General features: G+C 37.2%; 1 protein-coding gene across 1 annotated transcript; it reads right to left on the reverse strand.

Annotated features, from left to right (window-relative positions):
* Positions 1-15,304: 15,304 nt before the first annotated feature.
* On the reverse strand, positions 15,305-15,628 carry LOC148241974 (uncharacterized). The gene has a single exon (XM_088210339.1). The coding sequence runs from the start codon at positions 15,626-15,628 to the stop codon at positions 15,305-15,307; it is 324 nt and encodes a 107-aa protein (XP_088066465.1).
* Between the last annotated feature and the right edge of the window lie 3,470 nt (positions 15,629-19,098).

Here is a 19,098-nt window from a genome sequence, read left to right on the forward strand (position 1 = left end):
GCCTTTGTATTGGACTTTGGTGATAGTCGGGATCAGTATCTCCCCCTCTCTGAGTTTATCGACAGCAATAGCTATCTTTTCAATACCGGTATGGCTCCATTTGAAACTCTCTATGGAAAGACCTATCAATCCCCAACCTATTGGAAAGAAATTGGGAAGAGATGTCATCCTGAAATAAATCACATCCAGGAAACTGTTGACAAGGTTACCTGTGACATCCCAATTGCTAATTAAGGCATCTGGGTGTCAAATACAGAAACAAATTATGAGTGCATGATAAAAATTTTATGCAGCATAGCAAATTGATATAAATCCCTTACAAAATATATGAGTTCCAATTACATATATATAACTGAGGCCAAAAGTGGCTACAAAATACAAAAAGATGGCCACTTCTATCATTATACTATTGGACTCATCAGAGTGCGGGAACAATCATGCAATCATGGTTTGCAGATCCACGAGATCCTCATAGACTTTAATGGGTAGGTCAGCCGACGGTCCCTCATTATCTTCCTCATCTAGGGGGCCATGAAAAGAGTGAGTTCCATATGCTCAATAAGGAAAACAATATTTAGATAACATTGTAAGGTTTAAAAGGTGAATAATTATAATATAAACACTTACCATTAGATCACGTCGTAGTCCTATATTACCTTATGAAAACAATTTATCTATTAAGAAAAAATATCATGTTCTAGTCACAACAATTAAAATAAAACACATAGCATGCTTGACAATAGAGAAAATCAAATAAATGATGAAATGCTCATATTTTCATGTCATGATTTGCAAAGTCATTCCGACTTCCATCTTTGAGGGAAAATACAGATTTTTGACTACCCATGTGGAATGACTAGATCAGATACAGATAACGATAATTTGCTTAGGCACATTTTTGGTTTGCAAAACAATGGTACGATTTATGATCACAATCGTACCGACCATAGTAGACCTATCAGAATTCTATAGTCATAATAGTACTTATCCAAAGGTGACCCCTAATAGATATTTGCATCACCGCTCTCATCAAAGGGTACACCGTCATCCACAGGGAGCGGTTCTTTCACGTCGTTCCAGACTAGATGGAGGAGGGAGAAACAGATACCCCTTAGAGATAAAAATCCTAACGAGATACTTGATGTATTATGCATGTCAATACAGATACATACATACTTCGAACCATTCAGGCTTCATTCCACTTTTCTTTTCTTTTTTTTTATTATCTATTTTCTAGCTAACCTTATCTATTTTAAATTATTTTATTTATATGTAATTCATCAAGTGCCTATAAATCATATAACATGCTTTAAATCAAGAACAACTCACTTTATTAAAACTATTAAACATAGAGCATGCAAATCATACAAAATCATACAATCATTCATTTAAATTTTGTCTATAAATACTCCTTAAGACATTTAAAGAAATATTAAATTTTTTACTAAAACTTTGATAGTTTCTTCTACACCGTTCTTTTTCTCCTCCTCTCATTCTCTCTCTAGACCACTTTTTCTCTTTCCCTCTCTAAAACTCTTAAAAGTGGAAGAATAGAAGTGAGAAAAAAAGGGGAGAAAGGACCCCTATTTATAAAAAATGGGAGCTGTTGGATTTGCGCCAAGCTGCAAAATCCAGTAAAGAGAGAGTGTTGAAAATGAAAGATGCTCGATTTGACGTGGCATAAAAAATAGAGGAAAATCCTTTTCCACTAACAACAACACCTCAATCGGTGGCACGTTGCCCAAGGTCGATAGTGGCACACTACCTGAGGTGGTAGTGTGCCTCACCTGCCTAGAGCACAATACAGGCCTAGCTTGCAAGTGTTAGGCTACCCTATCGTGTTGGGGCACCACACATAAGCCCCATGCTCGCAGGCCAACTGTGCAGGCCCCAGGCACGTAGGCCTCTCCTCGTAGGTCTGTAGTGCAGATAGCGTGCGCACAATGTGCGGTGCTAGCCTTGTCCATGCGTGATGTGACGCATGCCGACAGGCCTACCTACGCACGACAAGACGAGCATGTAGGTCTGACCCCCGCACCATGCACGAATGGGACGTGCGCACTGTGCGCACGTCCTGTGCCTGTCGCACGTGCACAACTCTCGAATGCCTGTGCGGGTAGTCCTTTTCCACAGGAGTTTTCACACAGGATTTTTTCCCCTTTTTCTATTTTTTCTAAAAAAATTTTATTTTAAAAATAATGAAAAATAATTAAATCAAAACAAAATTAGAAAAAATTAAATAAAATTAAACTAGCATAACTTACGAATTATGATAATATGTTACGAAATAAAGTTAAATTAGTTTAGTGTGACCTTAAGGCCCGAATAAAATAGGGTTTTCCAAATATAATTAAACACACTGGTGAGAGGGGTGTTACATCTCCCCCACCTTAAAAAAATTTTGTTCCCAAATTTGTCTCGAACAGGTTTAAAAACTTTTTCCTCATCTCGCTTTCCAACTCCCACATTGCCTCTTTTGGTGTATAGTGCTGCCACTGCACCTTCACCATGGGAATCGTCTTGTTGCGCAAGACTTTATCGGTCCATCTAAGAATTTCTACGGGGAATTCCTCATAAGTCATATCGGCTGTGCTCATCGTGAGGAAAGATATAAGAAGGCTCAGGGTGGTACCTTTTGAGCATAGAGATGTGGAAAACATTATGTAAATCCATAAACTCTTTGGGCAGAGTAAGGTGGTATGCTACGGGTCCAATGCGCTCTATGATCTAAAAAGGTCCCACATAACGAAGGCTCAACTTTTTTCTTTTTCTGAGCCATATTTTTTCCTTGTAGGAGAAAACCTTAGGGAAGACTTGGTCTCCAACAGTGAATTCAAAGGGTCACCTATAATTATCAGTGTAACTCTTTTAATGGCTCTAGGCAGTAGCCAAGTTCTTACAAATGATCGTGACCTTCTCAATAGTCTCTTGGATGAAGTCCAGTCCCAATTGATGATGGTTTCTGACTTTTCTCCAACAAGTGGGAGAACGACAGGGCCTACCATACAGGGTTTCTTGCGGAGTCATGCTGATGCTAGAATAATAACTATTATTATAAAAAAATTCACACAGGGTAAGATACTCATACCAGTTATTGCCAAAGTCAAGGATGCAAGCATGCAACATATCTTCCAATGTCTAAATAACTGACCATCTGTTGGGGGATGATAAGTTATGTTGAAGTACAATCCAAACATAAAAGCTTCTTGAAACCTGTCCTAAAAGTGGGAGGTGAATCGAGGATCTCAATTAGACATAATGGATGAGGGAACACCATAAAGTTGAATAATTTCATCAACATAAAGGCGGGCTAATTTGCTGGTGGAGTTAGTGGTCCTGATGGGCAAGAAATGGGCAGTCTCGATTAGTTTATCAATGATGGCCCCAATAGCATGATGAGTAGAATGGGTCCTGGGTAGTCTGGTGACAAAATCAATGGTTACATGCTCCCACTTCCATTCTGAAATCGAGAGGCCTTGTTACAAATTATTGGGTCTCTGTGTTCTGCATTAATCCTCTGGCAAGTAAGGCATCAGGAGACGTAGTCGACAATGTCCTTCTTCATTCTTGATCACCAGTATTGGCGCTTCAAGTTCCAGTATATCTTAGTACTCCCAAGATGGATAGATATCTTTGAGGCATGGGCAACCTTGAGAACATCCATCCTTACAGTGACAAGAACCCAAATTTGGTTCTAAAATCTAAACAACCCATCATTTGAGATGCTAAAATCAGGAAATTTTTTATAAGAGAATTTACCCAGATTCTTGGTGAGCTCTTGGTCTATGGACTAAACTTCCTACATTTTCATGAAAATATCTAATAGAGCTCAGATATGAGCTATATAGGTACCTTTGCCATAATACTTGAGGCAAAGTGACTGCATATTATCAATTAACTTCCAATTGGAGGTCATGGTTTTGGCTAACACTGCGAACTCCTTACAGCTTAGTGCATCAGCAACTACATTTTCTCTACCGAGGTGGTAGATGATTTTGTAGTCATAATCCTTCAGGAGGTCCATCCAATGTCTCTACCTCATGTTCAACTCCCTCTGCGAGAAGATTTACTTCAAAATTTTGTGGTTAGTGTAAATCTTGAAGGTCTGACCAAACAGGTAATGACGCCATATCTTCAAGACAAAGATGATGGTTGCCATCTCCAAGTCGTGACTAGGGTAGTTTTAGTCATGGGGTTTCAATTGCCAGGATCCATAAGCATCACTCTACCATGCTGCATCAAAACGCATCCCATTTTAATATGAGATGCATCATAGTAGACCTGAAACCTTCTTGTGTTGTTAAGGAGGATCAACATCGGAGCAGAGGTAAGATGGTGCTTTAATTCCATAAACTTTCACTATATTCATAATTCTAGACAAATGGCACACCCTTTCTAGTGAGTCGAGTCAACGGAGTAGCAATCTTAGAAAATCCATCAATGAATCGCCAATAGTAACCTATCAAACCAAGGAAACTACGTACCTCAATTATATTGGTAGGTGGATTCTGGTTGATCACTTTTTCAACTTTGGCTGAATCCATAAAAATTCCTTCACTCTGAATTGCATGACCAAGAAAAGAAACTCAATCCAACCAAAAGGAGCATTTGCTAAGTTTAAGATACAGCTGGTTTCAGTGAAGTGTCCCCAACACTCCGACAAGTGGACCGCATGTTCCTCTAGGCTCTTGGAGTACACTAAAATGTCATCAATGAATACGATGATGTACTAATTTAGTACTACCAAAAAACCCTATTCATGAGGTCCATGAAGGCAGTAGGGGAATTAGTTAACCTGAACGGCATCACCCTGAACTCATACAGACCGTACCTACACTAAAAAACAGTCTTTAGAATATCATCTTCTTTGACTCTCAGCTGGTAATATCCTAATCTGAGCTCGATCTTAGAGAATACAGTTGCTCCTTACAACTAATCAAATATATCATTGATTTGAGCTAAAGGGTACTTACTTTTAACCGTTACGCGGTTGAGTTCTAGGTAGTCCACGCATAATCGGAGGGAGCCATCCTTCTTTTTCATGAATAATACCAGAGCGCCTCAAGGAGAATGACTAGGGCGAATAAACTTCTACGTGAGTAGCTGAGAAAGTTAATTTTCTAGTTCTGTGAGCTCAACATGACTCATGCGATAAATAGGTTTCAAGATTGGTTGGGTTCCAAGTAGCAGTCCAATTAACATTTTTACTTCTCAAGGGGGAGGTAGACCAGGTAGTTCGACAGAAAAGACTTTTGAAAAATTGCAAATAACAGGTATGGAATACACAGTAGGATCAGCATCCATATTCCTATTTATTCAACTGTTAGGAAAAATAATAACAATAGAATTTATTTCTTTTTACGGGATCGTAAGGTTATAACTTTACTTTCACAATCAATCATTGCTCTATATTTTTATAACCAGTTTATTCCTAAAATCACATCAAATCCTAAAAAGTCTAGTGGTATTAAGTTCACAAATACTTTTATTCCCGAAGCCTTTACCTTATAATCACAGTGAGCTTCTAGTAATTTCTTAGAGAGAGTCTCTACCGTTAATATTTTCTCTAAAAGTTCTTGCCTAATATCAAGTTTACAAGCAAATGCACAAGAAATAAAAGAATGAGTAGTACCTGTATCGATCAAATCCTTGGCAGAAGTATCATGAATATAAAGCATACCCTGGATAAGAACTAGGATTGGGAGACCACTAGATTCATCTAGGTGGTACACACGACCCTGGGCTATAGGCCAGGCCACATCCTTTGGCTGTTGGGGGAAGTCCTTTGTGAGGTGCTGGGTGCTTCCACACTGATAGCAGACATGATTGATACGCTGACAGGGTAGGTCACCATACGAGTGACCATAATGCTGACATGGCTGGGAAGGTCGAGCAGGCTGTCTAATAGGTGGAGGCAGAGAAGGGGAAAAGGCAACTCAGGTTTGTTTATCGGAGTGGCTACTTACTTGGTCGAGCAATCTTCTTCTGGGTTATTGGGGTTGTTATTGTTGGGTATAAACTCAGGCAATGCATTGGTGTCTGGCCAAGATGAGATCTTCGGCAAACTGGGCATGTTCTAGCACTTCTGCATATAAGCTGGGTCTTAGAGTCACAAACTGATCATAGATATTGGCACAAAGGCCTTTCAAAAACTTCTTAACTTCACGACTTTTAGGGGTTACCATTTAGAGGGCAAACCTAGACAATTGGACAAAACGAGCTGCATAGTGGGCAATCGTCAAATTCCCTTTGCAGAGATGCTAAAATTCTTCCTCCTCCTTTTATCGGACATAAGTAGGGAAAAAGTTATCATAGAATGTATCCATGAAAATTTTTCAGGTGATAGTGATAGGAAGAACTTCCTTCTTAAGTCGCCACCATTGTTCTTCTTCACTGTTTAGCATAAAGGCTGCTAGGAGAACTTTTTGTTCCTAAGTTAAATCTAAGATAGAGAAAAACTTCTCTATTTACAGGATATAGGCTTTGGCTACTAAAGGGTCAGGGCCACCTTCAAAGTATGGCGGGTTAAGCTTCCTAAACTCCACTATGTAATGAGAAATGGACCTCTAAGCTGTTCGGTATTTTTGGGGCAGGGTGCTGACAAGAGTTGGCTTGATTTTGTCCTACAGCTACTGTCAACCCTTGGATTGCTTGCAAGAGTTCGATAAACTCAGCCCTGGCTGGATAGTTTTGGGCCTCGGGTCTTTCTGTACACTCTACGAGAGGTTTTCCTCGCGTCGTTCCTACATAAGAAAGGAAGACACGAGTTGGTGGTCTAATTTGGAAAAAAAGACTTATTCTTCCTAGATATCCTAAGGGTTTTTTTACCTACGGCCTCAATCGTAACGGATTTGGTCTGCTTAACTTCTCTGAAACAATCTATGACATCCCAAATGCTAATTAAGGCATATGGGTGTCAGATACAAAAATAGATTATGAGTGCATGATAAAAATTTATGCAGCTCTGAAACCATCTGTGACATCCCAAATGCTAATTAAGGCATATGGGTGTCAGATACAAAAATAGATTATGAGTGCATGATAAAAATTTATGCAGCAAAGTAAATTGATACAAATCTCTTACAAAATATACGAGTTTCAATTACATATATATAATTGAGGCTAGAAGTGGCCACAAAATGCAAATGTCAAAATACAAAAAGAGGGCCACTTCTATCATTATAGTATTGGACTCATCAGAGTGCGAGAAGAATCATGCACTCATGGTTTGCAGATCCACAGGATCCTCATAGATTTTAATGGGTAGCTCAGCCGACGGTCCCTTTATGGTTCGGTTTACACATGAGACCAATGGTTGGCTACCAAAATATAAATACACAAATAAGTGTCACTTAAATGCTTACAAAAGAGTCATCAGAGTGCAGTCAATGTAAAGCACTCGTAATTATTCTAAGGATCCAAGAAAGGATCTAGACAAACTTCAAGGGGCAACAAATAGAGCACATCATTGCTTTCATCTTCTGGTAGGAACAGATTAGGGGTGAGTTCCATTTAAACTCAGTAAGAGAAACAGTATGTAGATTACACTGTTAAGCTTTAAAGAGTTAATAACCTTGAAGAAGAAACATTGATATTCACAAAGAAAGACTTATCTCATAAGCTCACACGGATGAACACATTTTAAGCACTTATGAAAATAGGTAATCACATCAATAATGGTAAAGACAAAGAAAGTATAGAACCAATCATGAACAAGTAAGTCAACAAAAACTATTTGGACACTAAGATTACATTAAAAGAACTATCAATAATTGACCTTAACCATATTCGTATTTTATTAGGTCTTTTACTGATCATCACTCCTTAGAGTCGACAAATGAGCTACGTTGATAATTGAAGGAAGGATTTAGAATTTCTGTGGATGATCGTGTTTTTCTCAATATCTTTCTATACTAGGGAAGAAAACGGTATGGAAATAGAGAAAAACTGAGTGCTCATTTTGAAAGACCTATCGAGATATTAAAATGTGTTGGCCCCATGGCTTATCGTATTGCCTTGCCACCCAAACTCATGGGTCTACATGATGTCTTCCATGTCTCCATGTGAAGGAAGTATCACCATGATCCTTCTCACATTATTCTGCACCAATGACTCTCAGTCCATTCAAACATGACTTGCATGGAGTATCCTATCGAGATCATTGCTCAGGAGGAGAAAAGGTTTTAACGAACAGGAGGATTCTGATTATAACATCCCAATACTTAGTGGGGTAAAGATGTCCAATGACATAAGAGATATATGTAGATAAATAATTCATACAACAGGAGAAAAATCATGTGACATCCCAAATACATAATGGGTAGAGAGGAGTCGGACAATAGAAATAGATACAAGTTCTAAAAACTAGATTAAAATTAAAGCAGAAAATAGGAATTTCTTACACAAAAATCAAGGTTCACTTTATACTTAAGGCCAATGGTGGGTTACAAAATATAAATATACAAATACATGTCATTTAAATGTTTAAAAAAAGTCATCAGAGTGCAGTCAATATAAAGCACTTGTAACTATCTTAAAGATCCAAGAAGGGATCCAGACAAGCTTCAAGGGGCAACATATCGAGTGAGTAATTGCTTTCATCATCTAGAGGCACTAATTAGGAGTGAGTTCCATGTAAACTAAGTAAGGGAAACGATATTGAGATTAAACTACTAAGGTTTAAAGAGTGAGTAACCTTGAAGAGGAAACATTGAAATTCATAAAGAAAGACATACCTTATAAGCTCCCACGGACGAGCACATTTTAAACACTTAGAAAAGATTGTTATTTGACTTATGAAAATAGACAATCAAATCAATCATGATAAAGATAAAGAGAGCATAGAACCAATGATGAATAAGTAATTCAACAGAAACTATCTGGACACTAAGATTACATTAAAAGCATTATCAACAATTAACCTCAACCATATTCGTCTTTTATTAAGTCTTTTATAGATCATCACAGCTTCGAGGTGACATAAGAGTTATGATGAGAATAAACTGAATGATTTGGAACTTGATATGGATGATTGTGTTTTTCTCAAGGTCTTTTCATACATGGCAAGAATGCGGTATGGGAAGAGAGGAAAATTGAGTCCTCGTTTTATAGGACCTTTGAGATACTAGATCGTGTTGGCCCCATGGTTTATTGTATTACCTTACCACTCGAACTCATGGATCTACATGATGCCTTTCATGTCTCAATGCTCAAGAAGTATCACCACAATCCTTCTCACATCATTCAACACCAACAACGTGACTTGCATGGAGTATCCTATCAAGATCATTGCTCAAGAGAAAAAGTTATAAGGAATAGGATGATTCTGATTGTGACATCCTAATACTCGATAGGGTAAAGGTGTTTGATAACAAAACATATATATGTGCATAAATAATTCATACAACGAAAGAAAAATCATGTGACATCCCAAATAGATAATGAGTAGGGGGAGTTTGATAACAAAAATAGATATGAGTGCTAATAACTACATTAACATCAAAGCAAAAAATAAGTCCTTACACAAAAATCACGGTTTACTTTACACCTGAGGCCAAAGGTTGGCTACCAAAATATAAGTATATAAATAAGTATCATTTAAATATTTAAAAAAGATTCATCAGAGTGCAATCAATATAAAACACTCGTAACTATCCTAAGGATCCAAGTAATGATCAAGACAAGTCTCAAGGGGCAACATATTGAGCGGGTCATTGCTTTCATCATCTGGGGCCACAGATTAGTGATGAGTTCCATCTAAACTCAATAAGGGAAAGGATATTTAGGTTAAACTGCTAAGGTTTAAAGAATGAGTAACGTGGAAGAAGAAATGTTGAGATTCACAAAGAAAGACTTACCTCACAAGCTCCCATGGACGAGCATATTTTAAATACTTAGAAAAGATTGTTATTTGACTTATGAAAACAAGCAATCAAATTAATCATGGTAATGACAACGAAAGCATAGAACCATTGATGAACAAGTAAGTCAACAGAAACTATTTGGACACTAAGATTACATTAAAAACACTATCAACAATTAACCTCAACCATATTCTTATTTTCTTAAGTCGTTTACAGATCATCACTTCTCTACACTGACAATTGAAGGAAAGATTTTGAATTTGCTTTGAACAATTGTTTTTTTTCACAAGGTCTTTTCAAACAAAGGAAGAATGTGGTATGGGAAGAGAAAAAAATTGAGTTCTTGTTTTTTAGGACCTTTTGACATACTAAAACGTGTTGGCCCCATGGTTTATCGTATTACCTCCAAACTCATGGGTCTACATGATGTCTTCCATGTCTCAATGCTTAGGAAGTATCACCACGATCCTTTTCACATCATTCAGCACTAATGATTCTCAGTCTATTCTGACATGACTTGCGTGGAGTATCCTGTCAAAATCATTGCTCAAGAGGAAAAAGTTTTGAGGAATAGGAGGACTCTGATTGTGACATCCCAATACTCAATGGGGTAAAGGTTTTCAATAACAGAACATATACATGTGCATACATAATTCATACAGCGGAAGAAAAATAATTTGATATTCAAAATACATAATGGGTAAAGGGGAGTCAGATAATAGAAATAGATACAAGTGCTAATAAATACATTAACATTGAAGCAGAAAATAGGAATTCGTTACGAAAAAATCAAGGTTCACTTTACACCTAAGGCCAATGGTTGGCCACCAAAATATAAATATACAAATAAGTGTCATTTAAATGTTTAGAAAAAAGTCATCAGAGTGTAGTCAATATAAAGCACTCGTAACTATCCTAAGGATCCAAGAAGGGATCCAAACAAGCTTCAAGGGGCAACACATTGAGCATGTCATTATTTCAATCATCTGGGGGCACATACTAGGGGTGAGTTCCATGTAAACATAGTAAAGGAAGCAATATTTAGATTACATTGCTAAGGTGTAAAGAGTGAGTAACCTTGAAGAAGAAAAGTTGAGATTCACAATGAAAGGCTTATCTCATAAGCTGCCACAGACAAGCACATTTTATATATTTAAAAATGATTGTTATTTGACTTATGAAAATAGGCAATCACATCAATCATGGTAAAGACAAATAAAGCATAGAACCAATCATGAACAAATAAGTCAACGGGAACTATTTAGACACTAAGATTACATTAAAAGCACTATCAAAAATTAATCTAAACCATATTTGTGTTTTATTAAGTCTTTTATCAACTTTTGTGCGAAACTGTTCCAACATTTATCTGTTAAGGGTAGAGGGGATTCCTAACTACCATTGTGAATGACCAAATTATTTCATTTTCCCCACTAGGGCAAATTCATTCCCCAATTTTGGGACAGTTCCATAATTATATTGGGTTAGTTCCATAACCATATTGGACAGTTCCATAACAATATTGGGTATAATCTATCACAAAGTCGTACTTTGCCACTATGGCCCTACATATTATTTCGCAAATCCACTTTCGTTAGAGGGATACACCGATCATTCATAGGGAATTATTCACTAATATTTGTTTAGAGGATGGAGAAAAAGAAACCCCTTAGAGATAGCAGTCAAACAATTTTTCATTCTTTTCTCTTTCACGTTCAGTATTCATTTATGATAATCAAATTTCATCATGTATCCATAACTATTTCATATCCAGAACTCGGTGGAGATTCAATAACATATTTGGCCAAAGGGCATTTATACCTGAATTTGACAATCGGGTTATTCTTTAAAGCTAAAGCCTCATAGGACAACCCTCTTTGCCATTATCCAAGGAAAAATAAAGGGTCAATTCCATATGTATCCCAAATCATCATTATAATACATTCATCATGAATAAAGCCTTATATATTTAAAAATTAATCACCAAAACAAGCATAGAATTCTATTAAAACAAATCTTTAATTTTCCCAAATTAGTTAACTAAAAATTGCACTTAGAAATAAAAATAAAAATAGTAAAGATGTAATAGCCCAGATTTTCCCAATTTGAACTCTCATGTTTGATATGATTGATTAAGTGTGTGTACGTATGAAGGGAGATGTGATAAGATTAAGGACTAAGTTTTGAGTCAAATGGAGTGATTTCTGTTTTAGACTGGGTAGCCAGAATCCCTTGAGAAGAGTTTTTGCCTCAATAGGAAGAAATTGAGTTCTCTAGGCCCAAGAACACTTCTCGAGACTATAACAACATTATAGAAGGTAAGAAGATGATTTGGAAATTTGAGAGAGTAATTGGATTAACAATCATGAGGGAAATCCCCAATTTGAGGGAGAAAATTCCCAGAGAATCCCCAATTAACCCTTTGGTCTTGACTGGTGTCCCGAGATCCAAATACTTGGAATTTGAGACTCTAATTTTGCTAAGCACTAGCCAATATATTAAGGACAACGTTTGTGGAAAAAGAAAATTTTCTATAGATGAAAATGTGCGAGACATGAGGCCAAACCTATGAGGTATGCACATGGAGGACAATTTTGACCTTCTGGGTTTATTTGGGCAATAGGTGGGCCAAATGGACTCCAATGAAGCCCAAACCAAAACCATGTCATAGCTTCCTACTTGAGGAACACATGAAGCATAAGTGAGCCCAAATTGAATAAGAATTGAGCAAAAAGGAGTTTTGAAGTAAGGGTATGTGTACGGGCCTAGCTTTGTGCACGACTTGGACCTTAGATGAGCCGAATGTCATTGTTTGGAGTTCAAATTTGGTTCATAAGTAGTGAAAACCATGAAGAAGAAGTGAAGGTAAAATGGGATGACAAATCATAAGAATCAAGGGAGGTATGGCTATTTGAAGTGAAGGCATGTGCATAGAGTGCAGTTTTGGGCCTTATGGGTCTAGGTGGGCCTAAAGAAGCCCAAAACATATTGAATGGAGCCCATATTCGATATGAAATATCTTAAAAGGTGGATATAATGTGAGAGGAGTCTGGATAAGATTAGAATACTCTAGAATTATTTAAAGGCTAAGAAAAGTAAGAGATAAGGATAAGGATGAAGCTTGAGGAGGTTTAAGTGCCCAATCACATTTTGCCACCTCTCCCATGCTTATGAACTTGCATGGACATCTATCCTGTATAAATAGGGGTGTGGGAAGAAGGGAAAAACATTCTAGAGTGAAGGAGAACAAATTTAGAAAGAGAAAGAAGAAAGAGAGGATAGAAAAAAAAAAGACAAAAAAGGGTGCCTACCTAAGAGAAGTGAGGGAATTTGGGAGTTTTTCCTTGAGGAAAATTTGCCCAAATTGTGAGAAGAAGGGAGAGGTAAAGAAAGCTCATAATCAACCAAGGGAGAACTCGCGAGCTTAAGGTAAGATTTCTCCTTTATTTGAATTCCATTTGTCTAGAGAATTTGAGGATGATTTTTGAGTGATGTGAAGGATATTTTTAAGGTTAGAAATTCCTCAAAAGCATCAAGAGATTTTGCTGAATTTGTGAGAGAAAAATCTTAGAAATTAAGCCAAAACTTTGTTGAAATTAAAGTAGCATATTTTATAAGGTATGTAGTTTCAAGTTTCTTTTTAAGAGATTTAATTTACCTAGAATGATAACATTATTGAGTGTAAAATGATGATAATTCTAAAGGAAAATGGTGCCAAAACCTTGGTAGGAATTAAAGAAATATAAGTGGAGACTCTCCCTGAGTAAAAAGATAAAATTAAAGTATATATAAGGGGAGACTATGCCAAATTCACTAGAGGAAAATATATGGGAAGACACTGCTCAAATAAAGAGAGCTTAAATTGATTGCATTAGACCTAAGGTAAGTCTTGTGATCACATAGTATACATAGTTTTCAAGTGTTTTCATTAGTGTTTTATACGTACTTTCATAAAGTGCAAGTGTTTATGAAAGTGTTATTGTGTTTTAAGTGTTATTTTACCCATGTGAAAGTGATTTTAATAAGTATGCATTAATTATTATTAAGGTAAACCCTTCTGAAAGCACCTGCATGATGTTATGCTTTTGTGTGCCCATGCATAACCATTCCCTTTTGAGTGCATGGGGATGTGTTAAGTGTTAAGTGTGCACCTATGCATGCAAGGTAGCAGGAAGATGCGAACGACCCTCCATAACGGTTATGTAGTACAGCTCATTGTACAGTGTAGCCAAGGGAATGTTATGATTTAGTTATCTATTTTCTAATTTAGTTATCTATTATTTATAAATGTATAAGATATATGTTTTGATGTATGTGAAAGCTTTATATACTGCATGTATTAAGTTGTGTATCATGATATCTACTTATTAGGATAGTGTATATCACTCCGTCATCATTTTCAGATCGTATAGAGATTACTGAGGAGTAAGCGGTAATAGTAGAGAAGTCTTTTGCAAGTCAGACTCTATAAAAACTCAGGTTACTACTTTATACTTTTACTTTATAAAGTAAAAATGAAAAAAAAATTTAAAGCCTTATTTTGCGTGTATTTAATGTATATATATAAAGGGATGTAATGCTTCTGCACTTTTCTATTAATGGAAGCTTGTTATCTTTTATTTAACTAAATGTAAAGTATAGTGTACTCTGGATATGCCCTATAAGAGTGGGGTAGCCATGATAAAAGAACCCCTTAATGTAACCGTAACGTATTAAGATATATCTCTTTGGTGAAGAAAAAAAGGGTCTTGTGAGCTTTTTACTTCCTTCCACTTCTTTTTCTCTCTAAAATCTCCTCTCTTTCTCTCTCTAAATTTGCTAGATTAAAGAAAAAAAATGGTGAAAAATGAAGAGGGAAGGAAGGCTTTATAAAGGGGCAAGTAGGACCAGATTCGTGCCACTTGGCAAAGATCAAAGAGGCCAAGTGGAGCAAGGTGCGTGGCTGTGGGTCCCATCTGACAAGGGTGACCATTCAATGTGATAACCGACAAGGAAGGTTGCTGACACGTGGGGCTCGTAGGTTCTTCAAATTTTCTTGCTTTTTTTGTTTTATTTTTCTTCTTTTCCTTCTCCTTTTTCTCAATTTTTCCTAAAATTAGGCTTAATTAACTTAAATTAAATAAGAATAAATTCTTGAAATATTCAACGAAAATAAAATAAAGTGAATAAAATTTAAAGTAAAAATACCTATGAAATATAAATTGCCATAAGGCCCAAAAATAATAGAGTTTGACATCTCAGTTTAGCACAAAGGTTCAGAGTATTACATTTCCTCCATCTTATAAAAATTTGTTCCTCTAAATTTGAATAAGTTCTTAAAATAATTTGGAAAATTGTTTCTACATTTCTTTTTTCACTTCCCAATTCGCCTACACTGGAGTGTGGTGCTACCATAATACCTTGACCATGGGAATCCTTTTATTGTGTAGAATTTTCTCTGTTCAATCAATGATCTTCATAGGATACTCCTCATAAGCCATTTCTACATGGATAGGAACCATCGAGTGTGGAATGATATGAGAAGGATTATGGTGATAATTCTTAAGCATTGAGATATAGAAAACATCGTGTAACACTCTATATTCTAGGGTCAATGGAAAGTGGTACTCAAGTTGGCCTACACGTCTTCTGATCTCAAAAGTTCCAACATTGCGAGGACTCAACTTTCCTCTATTTCTAAACTGCAATCTTCCTATATACGGAAAGACCTTAAGAAAAACTTTGTCACCAACACCAAACTCCAAAGACCTTCTTTGACTACCCATATAGCTTTTCTAACGACTCTAAACAATGACGAGGTGTCTTCGAATGAAGTCGACCTTCTCGATGGTTTCCTGGACATAATTCTTCATAGGGAGATGCCTATTCCCAACTTCATTCTAGTAAGTTGGAGATCAGTAAGGCCTACCATAGATAGCTTCAAATAGAGCCATAGTGATGATAAAGTGGTAGTTGTTGTTATAAGACAATTCGCAATGGGGAAGGTGCTGATCCCAACTACCACCAAAGTTCAAAACACAAGTGCGTAACATGTCTTCCAATGTTTGAATGGTTCACTCTAATTGCCCATTAGTTTGTGGGTGATAACCAGTATTGAAGTACATGTTGCTACCAAGGGCCTTTTGGAAGCTATTCTAAAAGTGAGAAGTGCAACGAGGATCTCGATATGATACCAGGGAAGTAAGGACATTAAGGAATTGGATGATCTCCTTGACATACAGTCAGGCTACTTTCATGATTGTGTTAGTGGTCTTAATAGCAAGGAAATGAGTGAACATAGTCAGTCTGTCCACAATCTACCAAAATGATATCTCAGTTCATACTAGTCCTTGGTAAACCCATGATGAAATTCACAGTTACGTGCTCCCACTTCTATTCGGGGATGGGAAGACCTTGCAAAAGAGCACTAGGTCTCTGATGCTCAGCCTTGACGTAACACCCCACCCATCACTGTGCTAAAATAATTTAGAAACTCTATTTATTCGGGCATTTAGCTTTCTTAAACTTAATTAATTTTTGTTATTTAGCATTTCTCGTAATTCATGATTCGTCATTTTAATTTATTTTTATTTTTATTAATTTTTATTTTATTTTATTTTAAATTATTTTACATATTTTAAATTATTTTATTTTATTTTTAAATTAAAGGAAAAATTAGAAAAAAATTAGAAAATAGTGAAACGGGAAAAAATTGCCTGTGCGAAAAATTCAGCGAGAGGGCGGTTTACCCTGTGCGACTGCCTGCAATTCGCCGGCCAGAGCATACCACCTCAGGCAATGCACCATTGCTATCTTGGGTAGCGTGCCACCATTGCCGTCGGTGGAGGAAGCTCTCCTCCCTTATTTTTCATGCCAAGAATCTTTTTCTCCTCTCTCTTCACTGGATTTTGCCACTTGGCGTGAATCAAACTGTTTTGAAATTCTATAAATTGTCCTTCCTCTTCCCTTCCTCACCACACTTCTATTTCTTCTATTTTTTTAAAGGTTTAGAGAGAGAGAGATAGTAAAGTAGTGAGAGAAGAAGAGATAAAAAGGAAAACGGTGAAGGAAAAAACATCAAAGTTTTGGTATGGAATCGAGTATTATTTTTGATGTCTTAAGGAGTATTTTTAGATAAGCAAATTTAATATAATTGTTATTTTGCATGTTTGTATGCTTCTGTGTTCAAATGAGCCGAATTGTTTTGATTTTCAAGGATGCTATGTGAAATGCTGATACTTGATGAATTTGCATGCAGTAAATATAATATATAATCGGTAACAGTAAAAAGTATAAAAGAAAAAAAAGAGAAAACTGGAATGAAGTCTGTATGGTCTGAAGTGTATCTATATTGATATGCATATTGTATCAAGGGTCTCGTTAGGCTTTTTATATCTGAGGGGTATCTATTCCCCTTGCCCTTCGAGATATCTGTTTCTCCCTCCCCTATTAGGTCTGGAAAGATGTAAGAGGACCGCTCTCAGTGGATGACGATGTGCCTTCTGACGATAATGGTATCATACTATCTGTATGGGTCATCTGTGGCTAAGTAATGTCGTGACTATAGACATCTATTAAGGCCACTATTGTAACGGCCCCGGAAATTTAAAATGAAATGTATATTAAAAATATCAAATGCGGAAGTGAAGTCAAAAATTCGATTAACATCCCTTACACTAAAACCAAAAACGTGCTCACAAAATATAAAAGATCAAACTACCTAAAGGAGAAACTTGAAAGTAAAAGCTACGAATATGACTATGGAGTCTTTAGGCATCCCCTTTGTCGTCCTCCTGCGGAACTGGCTCGGGAACAATGTCTTCCTGATCTGAAATGATTAAATAAGGAATGAGCTACACTAGCCCAGTAAAGACATCACGATATCTCACCGTCAGGGAGGTAAAGGTGGGTAGAAAACACAAAAAGACCAATGGAGCATAATTTACAACAAATTCTTTTATCAATAATAAATCCTTCACCATCCACTTACCTCGGTGAAATTCATAAAACAGTATACGAAAGCAATAACATTATCATCATCATGAAATCATATATAAACTGTATAAGATAATACTTATTAAGCCTTTTGAAATTCAATCGTTACACAACATATTTTCCTCATTTACCAGCCCACTAGTATCCATGGGGATCCATAGGGGTCCCGCTACCCGTTAACCCTTAACACTTGAAATCAGATTCCAGGGCCGTCCTCATACCCCGTCCGGTATGGGTGCCAAAACTATAAACCTCAATACCCCGTCCGGTATGAGGGTGAAACGGGCTGTCCCCATACCCCGTCCGGTATGGGCGCCAAAACACATAAGGTCTCCATACCCCGTCCGGTATGAGAGACCACAATCCTGGTAGGGTTCCCTACGGACCCGGTCCGTCCACCATCTCCCAGGATATCTAGTCAGGCTGACCACATTATACAATTATCAATCTACATAATCCTTCATTCTCCTTTTCCTCAGTCAGCATCATTAATTCACATACAAACAAGCAAAACAATAATTTATGCCAAACAGACAACATACAGCATCGGTATCTCAGTCATTCAGCCCATAATCAATAAAACGGTGAAATATGCACACGAAACTATAAAATGAAAACATCAAACCTCATACTGCATTTAAAACTGTAAAATAGGCCAAATAACAGTTAACCGACAAACACACTAGACTCGGGCTCCATTAGCGACCTTAAGTAATTTCACACATTTGTTGATTCAAGAAATACCGTTTTATCATTTTTGAACTTTAATACCGTGATAGGAAATAGGGTGAGGGGTCCTTACTCGTTTCGGGGTCTGAACACGGCTTCACAGTGCGCCTACAGGCTGTCCCTAATTTTCCCTGAATTTTTCCCGGGGAACTGAAACGCACTACTGGTACCTGCACGTGTTCCAAAAAATCCCAAATTAGGCCCAGGGCCCCTTTTTGGCCAATATCGCAATTCCGGCACGGCGGCTCCGCCGTGCTCCGGCGATGGCGCCGCCACTTGCGACAGCGATCCGCCTCGGTTTGGCCCTTTTTTGCCGTTTTCGGCCGAATTCGGCCACACTTGCATCGATCCTTGCGATAAAACAACCCTAGGGCCCTCGGGGGGCCAAAAAACTACGAAAAACTGAAGCTTACCGACGGCGATGCTCTCGGGTGCGGCGACTCTCCGGTGAAGTTCGTGTTTTGGTGATTCGGCTCTGATCAACCTGTAGAGAAAAGAATGGTGATCACGGTGATATAAAAATTGCATCAAA

Source organism: Carica papaya, chromosome 8 (genome assembly GCF_054855325.1).
Source record: "Carica papaya isolate Zhongbai chromosome 8, ASM5485532v1, whole genome shotgun sequence".
Classification (NCBI taxonomy): Eukaryota; Viridiplantae; Streptophyta; class Magnoliopsida; order Brassicales; family Caricaceae; genus Carica; species Carica papaya.

Bases quoted from the DNA above. Each gene is read 5' to 3' on its own strand.
- LOC148241974 (XM_088210339.1), bottom strand. From the start codon at position 15,628: ATGGGTAGTCAAAGAAGGTCTTTGGAGTTTGGTGTTGGTGACAAAGTT.